The sequence below is a fragment of the Python bivittatus genome, unplaced genomic scaffold, assembly GCF_059951505.1.
Source record: "Python bivittatus isolate LINGU-HERP-01145 unplaced genomic scaffold, Pbiv_v1 ctg000980_np1212, whole genome shotgun sequence".
NCBI lineage: Eukaryota > Metazoa > Chordata > Lepidosauria > Squamata > Pythonidae > Python > Python bivittatus.
The window spans coordinates 8,631,466-8,644,799 of NW_028277125.1; the positions used below are offsets into that span (position 1 = coordinate 8,631,466).

Below are 13,334 nucleotides of genomic sequence, written 5' to 3' on the forward strand. Positions count from 1 at the left end.
AAAGGGATGTGCAAGTGGCAAACTAAAACAGTGACTTGGATAACTTTTTTATACTGGATTTACAAAAGAGGTATCTTAAAGCTTTGAAAGGTTTTGTGAGAAGGGACAGAGAAATAATCAAGAGAGAACAAGCTTCAGGATATTATTTAAAGGGATTTAAGATTAAGACTGTTAAAAATAAAAGGAAGTAATATAAAGTAGGTTTATTTGATCAAGATTAAAATAGATATGTTGTGATTTCTGGCAACGCTTAATGGACTTTTGCTGACTGGGACTGAATGACAAAATTGTAAGGATTTGTTTATAGATATGAGATGAGATATGGGATGAATAGATTTTTTTGTTATATTTTAAGAGGTGGTGATAAGTTGTTAAAATTGTTTATACTTGTGACGAACAGAGAAGTTACTTCTTTATATATTTTTCTTTTTCTTAGCTATATTTTTACTTTTACTTTATTTTTCTACCTACATTTTTTTCTTTTTCTGCACTATTTTTTATTTTTATTTTTTGTAGTCTGTTTAGTTTTTATCTGTTTAACAATTTTTAATGACTTTATTATAAAAAAAGAAAATTCTGTATAAACTAAGAAATTGTTTTAATTAGAATTCTTACATGAATTTACCATATTTGTATTTTTTCAACTTCTAGAAGAACTGGAACACATGTACAAACTGGAATCTGCCCCCCTTCTCAATTCAGTGATGCAGTTCACAATTTGAAAAATTGTTTAAAAAACTATAAACTGAAAAATATATGTAATGTTTATGCAAACGGCAAAATGAAAAACTAAGTAAAATAAATCTTGACAGTAATCTGCAAAGAGGCATTTAAATATATTTGTCATATTCACACCTTTACCACAGCACATAACAGTTTTCACAGTAGATACAGGTGCAAGCATAATTTAAAATATTTATCTTTTAGAAAAGGTCCTTATTGCATGGAATCTGATATATCAATATTGTAATTTAAGTACTAAAAAATACAATATCCTGACAAATGAAATTCTCCCTTGAGGGAAAAATCTGAGTATTCTAAAAAATGCACCAAATTTATAAGAGCTGTATTTACTGTATCCATAGGTAACTAGGAACAATATACTGAATAGTGCTTTTAATTCCATGTAGTTCAGTTTGCCAGAACACATATCAAGCCTGTGTAGGAGGAGCAAAGCTTCATCTGTGTTCCACACAGAAATTCAGCTTTCTATTTTTTAAACTATTAGCTTGTAGAACACTAACAGATTTTGGAGCTCTTCTTAAAAAAACTATTATATGCAAACATGATGGGTAAAAGTTTTTTCTGTTGCAAAGAAAACATCATTTTAGGTCCAGGTCTATATTACTAAAGTACTTGAAGCAGGCTGGGAGGTATCTAGAAATTTCATAATTATTCTAAAGTTGACCTTACCCCAAAGACAGAAAAACACAAATAAGATTTTAACTAATGTAAAATTCTCATTTTAAATACAATGTTTGGTATAACATATGCAGTGACAAAAAGACAAAGCCGGCTAGTTTTCATAAAAAAACCACCACCACCACCACAGCTTTTTGGTCCTAATAAATGACCACATACAGTTAATACCTAGGCTAATGTAATATAAGAAAAAAATTAAAAAATTAATACAGTTAAATACCTAGGCTAATAGCCCCTACTAGAGCAGGATTTCTCATTAATGAGGCATAAACAGTCTTTCTACAAAGAGTGCCCAATATATCTAACACTATATAAATGCAAGAAGAATGCATATACCTATTTTTTTGTAATCAAAATAGGTTAATTTATTTTCTAGAGTACATTAAACAGTAAGGAATACACTTTACAAGAATTACCACTTATGTTTCTATGAATTACTGTTCTGAACACAACTGATGAGAAAAAAGCAAATAACAGAACAGTGAATAATGCAGAGATACAGCAAACACCTAAGATGTTAAAAATGATGGGACTACAAATGTTCAGACAACTCCGCTAACTGGAAATTCAGGATTAGTACCCCAACATAACTGGAGACTGAGGAAGCTGTATACCCAGCACATTTCCTATTATGTCATTTTTGTCTGACTCTTCTGGGAAACTTTCAGGATTACTGTATTAGGGAGCTATCAAGTGTTAAATCCTATCAGCAAATGTAATTAGTATATACGGAATATGAAATACAAATAGTCACAACCATTACTCAGCTCTAATCAAACAGCGAAAACAATTTAATCTAAGCCTATCTCCTACAACATATCAAGTGGAATCCATCCCATGTGATTTAGCAAACCCCATGGGGAAAGAAAGCCTTTACCCAAAGGTAAGAAATACCATATTATGCCAAAACTAGTTTGCTTTAATGCCATACCAAAGCAATATATGCTGTCAAGAAAAATGAATGTTAGCCTCATTTCAAACAAAATACAACCAATTTGTGAAAAGGACTCCATTAAATTATTGCTAATAATATTCCAGAAGTAGCTGTTAAATCACCAAATGCCATTTCCAAGTGTATTATATTTTTATTTATCTATAATGAACCTTCTCTAAGCAGGTTATATAAGGTTTAATCCTGCTATGAAAGCTAAACAACATACTACACTATTGAAAATGTAATCAGTTGAAAAGAAACAAGCTATTAAAACTGATTAGATGCATCTTTTGAGTTATTTGAAGTATTTTTCTTCACTCAGTTGTAGTAGTTTATACCTTTCTGGTGCATTATTAAATTGTATTGTTCATTTTATAGATGATCTAAAGCAATGTTTCTTAAACTTTTTTCTCTCAGGACCCTTTCCCACTTTTAAAAATTATGGAGGACCCCAAAACAGCTTCTGTTTGTATGGGTTATATTTATCGATATTTACTGAATTAAAATTAAAATTGAAGCATTCACCGTCACTACCATCTCTTATGATTGTTTGAGGGGATTTTAATATTGCATTATTTTTCCACACAGGCTGGCAAATAATTTTGATTTTGCAGACCCCCGAGATGGCCTTGGGAGACTCCCAGAAGCCCTCGGAGAGAGTTAACATCAATGGGCATTTACTTTTACTGTGAATGAGCTCCAGATTTACACTCTCATTTACTGTATTTTGTGTTACAACACTATTAAATGGACGTGCAAATCATCTGAAAAAAACTTGCCTCAAGTTGTTTTATTAACGTTTGTTCTAAAAAGCAGGAAGGATATGGCTGAATTTTGAATCACATATTATTTCTCTTATAACTGTTTTCTAGGCTTTAGGAAGCTAGATGGAGCTGGGAGTTAAAGCCAAAGATAAAACAAATAACATTTCGTCTCTTTAGAAAGAAACCGCCAAGAGGAAATGATTACATTTTTCCCTGCAGATCAGCCCACTTTTATTCAAAACTATATTTAAAAAGTGTTGCTTCATGACAAACTGCAGCTCTGTTTCCAAGGGATGCCTTGAAAAGACACCATTCAGGATTTTAAAGTAAACTACCTTCATTAATTATCACAGGCACATGCCTAGGACAGATCTTAATTGTAACATCTTTGTGGGGGGAAAAAACATGAGAGTCCAGAAATCATAGCCGTAGCGCCAACCTCCGTTAAAAAAGCGGCAGAATGGAGAGCGCCTATTCTGACACCATGCTGTACTAAGGCACTGTAAATCAACAGCACTTTGGGTAAACACCTTCGAGAGAAAAGGTCTCAGCTGGCCATTAACTTCCTTCTCCTCCCAGAAACCCAGCTGCTCCCAACTTAACTTTCCGGTAATTATGAGCACAACCTCTTTCACTCACCTGCCACCAATAAACAGTACCAAAAAGAAGAAGAAGAAGAAGAAGAAAAAAGGCTTTGGGTTGAAGCCAAGGGATTGCGCCTATGGGGAGACAACGAAGAGCTACAGAAAGAGCGGATTAAAACATCGCAGTCGGGACCAGAGTCCGGAGCCAGCGTTGGTCACCCAGCGCTTCCTCGACAGGCACCTCCTGCAACGAGGCGCCTTTTTAAAGCGAAGGCGCCTCTTCTCGCCGCGTGTGTCGGGGCGACAGAAAGGGAAAAACTGAGGCGAAGTCTGCCACGGCCCCTCCAACCGCCCTCGGGGGGCGGGCTTGACACTTGGGGGGCTCAGCAGGTGCTCAGCGGGGGCGCACGCGACCCCGAGGCTGCCTCGTCGGACACACGCGCGGGGGCCCCTCTGAGGGGCGAGGGCTCCTCCGAAGGTGGGGGGAAGTTGCGGGAGGGGAGGGGAGGGGAGAGGGACCCCCACCCCGCGGCCCCTCTCCGCTCCTGGAAGGCCGCCCGCCCCACCTACCAGCTGCTGCCGGATCCAGCGCAACATCCCCTCGTCCGGCGGTCGGTCGGCGGCTCCCAGCCTCCTGCTGCGGCGGGCGAGGCTCCCTTTCTCTCTCGACCCGAGTCAGAAACGCCGGCGCTGCTGCTGCTGCTGCTGCTGCTGAGGAGGAGGAGGCCGCCGCCCTCTTTCGCAACCGCCGCTCCCGCTCCCCATCCGCGCAGAGGCCGAGCGCTTCCCTCTAGCAGCGACGCGGAAGTCCCTCCGCCAGGAGCGACCACGGTGCCTGCAGCGGCCGCCGCCGCCGCCACACGAAACCTAGGAGCTGCCGCGGCCACGAGCCGCCCGCCATCATGCAGCCGCGCGCGCGCCTCGCCTGCCGTCCCGCCCTGTCACCGAGGGTCTGCCCCCCCACCGCCCGAGAGCCCAGGAAGTGACGGAAGGGCGGGGATAACAGGGGAGACGGAACCGCCAATGGGAAGCGTCCAGGGATGGGTGGGAGGAGCCGGCGAGGCGCGCTCCGGGGGTGGGTCAAGACGTGAGAAAAGAGGGAGGGGAGGGAGGCCTCGCCCAGGCACGTGGCACGGCGAGCGGGAGGGCGGGAGAAGCTTTTGAGGAGCGGGAGGACTATACCACTCCAGGCTGCCCTTAAGGGAGAGTGGCTCGGTTTCAGTGCTGCTCTTTTCCGCCGGTTGAAAGTAATTGGAGAATGTGGTATGCCAATGAAATGCACCTCCTCTTTCCCCAACCGGGCGCCACCGGGAGTACAGAGCTGCAGTGCTCGCAATCTGTTTGGTGTGTGGGTGGGGAGGTCAAGGGATCTGGGGAGTTGAAGTCTCCTAGGCTGCATTCACATAACCAGTTTAGCCTGATTTCTCAACTCAGTTTCCCTCATTTGCAGAAGGAAGGAGAAGCCTTTTCTCTCTGGGATTAGGAACTTCATTTTCCAGAATATTGTGCTGGCTGGGGAATTCTGGGAGTTGAAGTGCTACACATCTTAACATTGTCAAGTTTGAAAAACACTGTGTTACGTCATATGATTTCAGGAAGAAAACAACTCCATTATCTTAATAATCTGGAATGCAATGCTATAATCTGGAATGAGAGAAAGCACAGGTATGTCTGCATATTCCAAATAGTTAAACTATCTGCCTTCTGAACCAATGTAAATATTTGTTAAATTGGCTATAGATTTACTTGTACAACTTGCAGACTCAAGATAGATATCATGGTTGGACAGACTGGTTGACCCTGCTTTCTGTATATCAGCCAGCTATGTTACATCTATTTTTCCAGTGAAAATGGTTTTGATTGCTTAATTTGCAGTTAGAACCCTCCCCAGACATAACATAAGCAGTAGCCCCAGTAATTGCCATTTGTATCCAACTGGAAGTAAGAAACAGATGATGACATAACCAGCACTTTTATTCTTAGCTATAAAGACAGTGGCCTAAGGAAAAAAAAAAAAAAGTCAGATATCAACCATTGTCTATCGCATTCTGTGTATATATGTAATGTTCCCAAGAAAGTTGCCTTCTGTAGAAGGCAAACCTGGTGCGGTTAGGCCTGCATACATTACAGGACAACTAGTTTATAACATTATTTTAGGATTGGAAATATAGATCTGTAGTCAGCTGTGAAGCTGACTGGTTGGTTTCATACAACAAACTTAACCTGGTTTCCAGAATTGTGCAAATACATTGAACCATAAACTCAGCAAATAGGCAGGGTTTGTACACCAAGCTATGCCATTAAAAAAACCCCTACCTATCCTAACTAAAATTAGAATGTATGAATGCATCTGCTAAGTCTTTACCTGACCTGGTTAAATATGATTTGAAAAGATAATCAAAGGATGACTTTAGGGCAGTTGCTTTCTCCAATTGCATACCCTACCTCACAGGCCTGTGGTGAGGATAAAGTGAGAAAAAACCATGTTATATTTCTAGTTGGGGATAACAATAACAGCTGCCCCCACTGTAAAATATACTCTCTACATGGAGATAAAGTTCAAATGTCATTGGAAGCTGCTTGTGGCCGAGGGTACATCAACAAATATGTAACTAGATGCCTGTTCATGGAACTCTTAAATTTATCCTGCCAGTTTGCAGTTAGTTCACGCCGGGCATGGTTTAAAGTGTTGGTAAATTCCTTGAAAGATTTACATTGCTCACATCCACGATAGGTGCAGTGTTGCTTCTCCCAGTGCTAAATGTCCTCTTTCCTAATAACAAAAGGAGAATCCTAAGATTGAGACATGGTGGACAGTGACAAGAAGCAGGATCTTCTCAGAGGCTGCACCAATATTATGGGATACTTTCTCCCTAAGTGTCTCTTATCAGTTAGTAAAGATATTTCTATGTCAGCCAAGGTTTGGCTATATTTTGTTCAATTATTGTTTTATGCTGGTCAAAGAGTGCAAGGTTAATAGAAAGATGGCATATTTTTATATTTTTACTAGACAACCTGTGACCGTTGGGTCATCATTTCAGAGATAATTTCCTTAAACAGAGAAACCAAATGACCAAGGACAAAAAAGCAGTGGGAGTGTGGGCAACTTATGACTTGCTGCCAGCTTCCCCATTGACTTTGTTATGGGAAGCTGGCAGGGAACATCAGAAATCTTCCTTCCTCCCTTCTTCCTCTTCCTTCCTTCCCTCCCACCATCCTATTTCTCGTGCATCTTGATGGTAATTTTCCCACAACAGACTTAATAATATCTTCTAGAGTTCTCCAGCCATTTTGAAGTCAAAAGAACAATAAGAAGGATAGGATTTCCATACTTGAACAATGGCTAGGTGATATTATGAAGACATTCAAAGTGGTGGTGTACGCAGGAGGTCTTCCTTTATTTTATCATGGCAAAAACAACCCTGTGAAGTAGGTTAGGCAGGTCCACATTGTTGGATACATCACGCCCATTTGCTGCACTTAATTGTTTTCTTTATGGTGCAGAATATAGGGAGGATGACCTGATGTCCTACTTTCCATCTTTGTTCTGCTGCCATAATGTACATAAAAGTATTAAGACTGGAATAACCAAAGGCCATTCCCTTTGGGACTGCCATGCTAATTGATTAATTGATTGGTTATGTGCTATCAAGTCAGTATCAACTTTTAGTGACCACATAGATAGATGATCTGTCTCCAACCTGGCCCTTCCAATTTTCCAAAGGTGCACCTATCATTGATGTAATTGAATCCATCCATCTTGTTATTGGTGGTCCTCTTCTTGTCTTTCCATCCATGTTTGCTGCATTATGGACTTCCAAGGGAACTGGATCTTTGCCTAATGTGTCCAAAATAATGATAATTTGAGCCTGGTCATTTGTGCCTCATGCAAGAACTTTGGATTGATTTTTCTATGATCCAATTTTTGGAGTATCTGTGGTATTCCCAGGAATCTTCTCCAACACCAAGGTTGAAAAGCATCAATGCTTTTTCTATCCAATGCTCTTTCAAACCCACCATGCTAAATAATTTCCCAAGTGTTGTATCCAGTAACTCTGACAGTTCTGTGCCTTTTGATATAAATAGATGTATAAATCATAAACTGTTGCCTGTCTTTTCCTTTTTTTTTTTTTTTGCTTGCCTTTTATCCTGTTTTGCCAAGTAAATGTTTTTGATGTTTGCTGAAGTTTCACAAATAAACATCAAGTTATATTTTTCCTAGTTGAACTGAGTGGTGTGCGTGCTTGTTCCATTCTGGAGATGTAGATTGACTGGGAGTGTGCTGCGTGCAAACTAAACTGGAAATTATCCAGAGTACTTTTCGAGCCCAGCAAGGAGACTCAAACATGCTCTAAGTATAAACCTGACATAACACTGGCTCCCTTATATCTAAACACATACCAGAGAAAACCTGTGATTGCATGATCAGTAATGAGTGAAAATGTTTACTCAAGGGATATCAATTGATATTATGGCATTCTTGTTCCCACATGTCTAATTACTGGGCAGTAGCATCATTTACAGAGAAAAATAACCATCTGATTTCCCGTCACAAGGCTTAGCATTTTATACTGCAACATCTAATCTGCCAAAGAAAACACAGCTCTTTAGCCATACTTCCTGATCTCCTGTTTTTCCTCTCTATCAAGAACTACTTCAAGTCAAAGGATCAAAGCTGTGCAAGTAGGATACAGATCATAGAAAAGCATTCCCATTTCCAGGCAAATTTGGTGGATTTTCCAAATTCCAGAGGTATCCATGAACTGTGAGTTTTATATAGGTGAGTATGTACTCCAGGATAGGGAAATAGGTGTATCTGTAGTCAAATATTTATAAGGTGGATGGACTCAGTTATAGTAGCAGTGATGGGTACACTATTGGAAGACCTGAAGAACCAGTTGGGGATGGATTTTTCATAGAAAAAATCCAGTTGCTGAATGTTGACACTGACTCTTAGAGATAAAGGTTATCTGGAAATGTCAAATTCTGGCAGAATACCATACTTTCAGTATGTTACATCAGTGTTTTTCAAACCTGGCTGCGGAATTCTGGAAGTTGAAGTCCATATATCTTAAAGTTGCCAAGTTTGAAAAACACTGGGTTACACACTCAGTCATGTCTCTGTTCTGCAAGGAGTTGCACGGATATACTTATTCATACAGGAAATCTAATTTCTCTTTTAAATGTCTTAGCATGTTGCATCATCCAAATCATCACATTAAACTTTAATATAGTTAATCTGAGCTTAGCATGTTATATGAGCAAAGAAATTGTGCTTTGTGAGTAATGTTAAGGTTTACCATGTTGGATTAAATCAGAGAAAGGGTAATATATTTCTCTGAGCTGCTCTCAGTTGGTTCCTGTTGCATATAGTGGCTGAGATTGTCTTATTTTCAGATTGAATCCTAATGTTTTATCCATTTAAATTGTTCTGTAGACAACATTTGCCTATAGAGACTATTTTCCTTTTAAACACTTCACTTATTATTCATTGCTTTGTTTCAATAAGAGTGAGAGCTTATTATCTATGATAATAAGGCTTGTGATGGGAAATTAGCTGTTGCTTTCTCTTTCACTGGTTTTTCTGCTGAATAATTCAGTGTTTTGAATGTTTAAGAAAGCCTTAAAATATTTATCCGTGTCCAGTATAACTTTTTTGTTTGGACTGAGAGATCCAATCACTGGTTTCCTTAACATGAGTACACTGCAGTTGAATAGGTTTGTACAATATATTAAGCAATAAACCATGGTTATAAGCCACAATATCTGGTTTTTTTCATCTGCTAAAGCAAAACCAAAACAACGTGTTCATGTTTTGTATAAACCAGGTCTATAAATGAAAAGCAATCACAGTGTACAAATAATGTGGTCCTTGGTCCTGTGGGTAACTTGGTGGAACTGATCACTGTGGGGCATCACTAAGAGCACTTCCATGTGGTGCTCAGGTAACTTTTCCAGGTTGGGACTGTGCCTCTGTGATTCCATATCATCAGGCAAGTGCACTGATTTACTCACAGCTCACATTTGGTACAGCAAAAATTGTAAAAAGTGGGTTTCAGCCTGTGCCCTAACTTGGTGGAACTTGGGGGTTGGGATATTTTTCCAATGGTCCAAATAGGGAACTTACACATGCTGGGTTCCTCTCCTTCAGGATTTTACATTCTTACGGTTCTCTGGACTCTGCAATTGGATGGGTGGAAGGAGCACTGTGGAATTCAGGCTTTCTAGGGTAATAAGTGGTTATGATGAAAACATGTCCAAGTTGAACCTACATTGCTTTAGAGGAGTTTGGACAGAGTCTTCTTGACAGTGTGGAACGGACATACTATGGAGAAAGGGCAGAAAGGATGTTAAGATACATCATCAAGAGAAAACTTAAGAGGAAAATTTCTTCTTTCCCATGTGGGTGGAGATGACCGATCCTGACTTTTGATTGCATGCCCCCCTCACCCCCTGCCTGTGATTTGTATTTGTATAGCATTTTACTTCATGTGAAGGACATTCTGTTGCTGTAAATTTTAGTAAGAGCCCATGAAAATCAAGGGGACTTCCATGCAAATATGGTGGTGATCCATCTGCAGTTCTTGGAATCCTAGAATCAGAAGTCCCTCTTGTGGGTGAATTAGTCCAATGTATTGTTTGGTGCAAGAGCTCCACAGCTAAAACATTCTCAAGAAAAGGCTGTCCAGCTGCTGGTTGAAAATTCTTCAGTGTGGAAGGACCCACCAGCCAACTCTCTAGATAATTGGTTTCAGTTTCAGACTGCTTTTATTTTCGAGACCTTTATCTAAGTAGCATTTACACCTCTGAATTAGGATTGATTTTATATTATCACTTCTAAATATGACAGTAATTGCCCATGAAGGAAATCACAGGAGTCAAAGCCAGTTTCCTATCTAGGTAGTAACCAATATGATAGTAATGCTTTGTACAGTATGTGCTTTCTGAACAGGACAAAGCTTTCACTGGACTTTCTGCAGACAGACCCTACTCTATGATAACAGCTTTTAAAAAAAGAGGTGCAATTATAATGCAAATAGTTTTCCTACCCAGTCAAGTACAAACATGCAGGTAACAGAAGGATGAACCATTCCGAGACAGTTATTTACTTGCTTCATTTACTTTATGACCTGGTGATAGCTTTGTGCATCACTTAATTAAAACGTGGACATTGCTAACTCTGGTTGATTCTTATCTGCCGGGAACCTCACCATCTTGTGCTATTAATCTCTTACTGTGTTGTTGGAGTGTCATCAGTTGCTGTGAGGTTGCTTTTAATTTCAACAATATCCGTCTTATATAGCCCTTCATATGCTCTGAGGTTCTGAAGTCAAAGGAGAGTAACGCAGATTAATGAAACCCCAATGTTGACAGTGTTTGTGACTGTGTAGTGTGATTAAATAAAAGCCTCTTGCTGGCAGGGCCAACACAGCAGCCTGTCAGATACTTCAAGGAGTCTGGGAAGGTGATGACCTTTTCGTTTCCATCATCTGGGATTCATTGCTCAGCTGACTCTGCATTGAGGTTCAGGTTTTCAGCAAAAAAGAGCTTTCTTTGTGTAGAAAATTATGATTGTTTGACATATTTCACCAAAGGTTACATTAAAGATTCTCTGGCATCTTCTGCTGTTCTCCATAAGAAAATTACAAGACAGACAAAAATTCTACTTTTTGCACTGTCAGACGTCACAAGTTGCATTTCTGATAGTCAAATTAGATGGGATAAGTATGTATGTGCAAAATATTTGAACTTTGGAAAGAGCCATTCCAAGTTTTCTGGAAATGACCTTGGAAAATAGGTCATTCTGAGCATTCCAGAAATAGTTTTGTTTCCCCATTTTCAAAGTCTGACCACTCTGGAATCCAAGGTCAGAAGAGTATTTCTCCAAGGTCAGACTAGCCCATTTCAGGTTCGGGACATTCCATTTGTCTCTTCCCATCATGCCATTTCAGGATAAACAACCTTTAAGTGCACAAAGAGAGTAAAACCTGTAAGCCAAAGTAATTAAAGACATAAGAAAAGGAAATGTAGCTAAACTTTGCCTTTACCAACAGTATACTTCTCCAGGCCTTTGTATCTACTGTTTTGCCCATCCCTTGAGATAAGACCCTAGATCACATCTCAATCCCATATGTACTGAAAATGATGGGATTATTTTAAGGAATGAACTGGCAAAGGGGACTGAAGTTTCTATCTACTTGGGCCTCCCTTCCCTCAGTGTAGGGGCTCAACATATTTCTTCCTTCCCAGCGTCAGTACCAGTGCAAATATTGCAAAGACTAGAGACTCATGTGGTGGGTATTTAATGCAAATGGCCTAGTTTGTGTCTAAGTTCATCCATTGCACAAAGCCGTTATCAGCCCTTTGAGGAAGACCAGATCAAAAAATATACTCTGCAAGAAGACCAGAGCTGTACTTTATTGAGATAGGCTATAATAACAGATTCTTACAAGTCAAATTGTACTTCTCTTCCCCTCCTTCTTAGACCCCAGAGTTAGGAAGGAGTCATCTTGAGTCTCTTAATACTACTGCCCTTCCCAGGACTTAAGCAATGCTGGATTTGCATAATATTCTAGGCTAAAATGTCTATTTTTGTAGTTTGTTGTATTGTACCAATGCAACTCCTAGATCACAGGAGGAAGGAAGGATGAATCATAATCCCAGGCTTAAATGAAATTCCTGTTATTAGAAATTAGACATATTAAATATGTTCATACACTTAGCTTCACATCTAAGTCTAGCCCTGGATGCCAGCATTTTGCTGAGGAGAATCAGCACAAATAAGGACATAAAATGTAAGTTCTGAACACAATAATTGCTGCAGTTAATTTCTATTAATGCTTATACTGAAGATTTCAAAAAAGGTCTACCTTAGTCAAGCTCACCTTTTATGGTTTTCTTGGCAGCAGTATGGTAGTGTTTGACATTATCTTCCTTTGTATGTTTTTCCTATTTGACCATTCAGTTGCATTCTGAGCCTAGCCTACAGTGCTGGGATCCCCTAGGGGTCTCTCATCCAAGTACTAACCAGGTCTAACCCTGCTTTGTTTTCCAACAATCAGCCACAGCTGCTAATGGTACTTGCCTGCTGTGACCTCCTGCAGATCAAATGCAGTTGTGCCTGTCTCATCAAGTTCTCCCTCCTGCTTTTCTCTGACTGCTGCTCTTACATCTTATTCATGGGAATGAATCCAAGCAGCTGGTGTCTTAATCGTGGGATATCATTAAATAAGACATTTTTTGAAAATCAAGGATGTTGTGCATTGAGCAAATGTTGTGCATTGAACAAATGACCAAATGTTTCTGGCTCTCCTAAATTAATTGCCATTGTCATAATGGTACATACTTCATTTCAGCCTCACCAAGAGTTGTGACAGTTTATTAATCTTGGTTGCAATTCCATTCTAAACTAAACTGTTTTCTTCTCTGCAGGATGGTGCAACAGCAAAGAAAAATTGCTTGATAACAATTTTAAGACTCACAACTGTAGTTGACAAGATTATGAAAAGCTATCTTTTATAAAATCAGGCTATTATGCAATCTAATTCTGCATGTGTGACTTGCTCTGATCACACCACACACTTTATTTGGTAATAAACCCCCATTCTGAACCGTAAATGAGTCAAATGG

At 39.6% G+C, this 13,334-nt stretch overlaps 1 protein-coding gene across 5 annotated transcripts in view; it reads right to left on the bottom strand.

Annotated features, from left to right (window-relative positions):
- ATP11B (ATPase phospholipid transporting 11B (putative)) overlaps positions 1 to 4,680 on the bottom strand; it is a 91,861-nt gene extending 87,181 nt beyond the window's left edge. For 4 of the 5 annotated variants that reach the window (XM_088132596.1, XM_088132595.1, XM_088132594.1 and 1 more), the window contains exon 1: positions 4,275 to 4,680. In XM_088132596.1, the coding sequence (XP_087988722.1) occupies positions 4,275 to 4,301 (27 nt within the window). In that variant the 5' untranslated portion in view covers positions 4,302 to 4,680. The remainder of the gene's footprint in view (positions 1 to 4,274) is intronic. The other variant, XM_088132593.1, reaches the window with a different exon arrangement.
- Between the last annotated feature and the right edge of the window lie 8,654 nt (positions 4,681 to 13,334).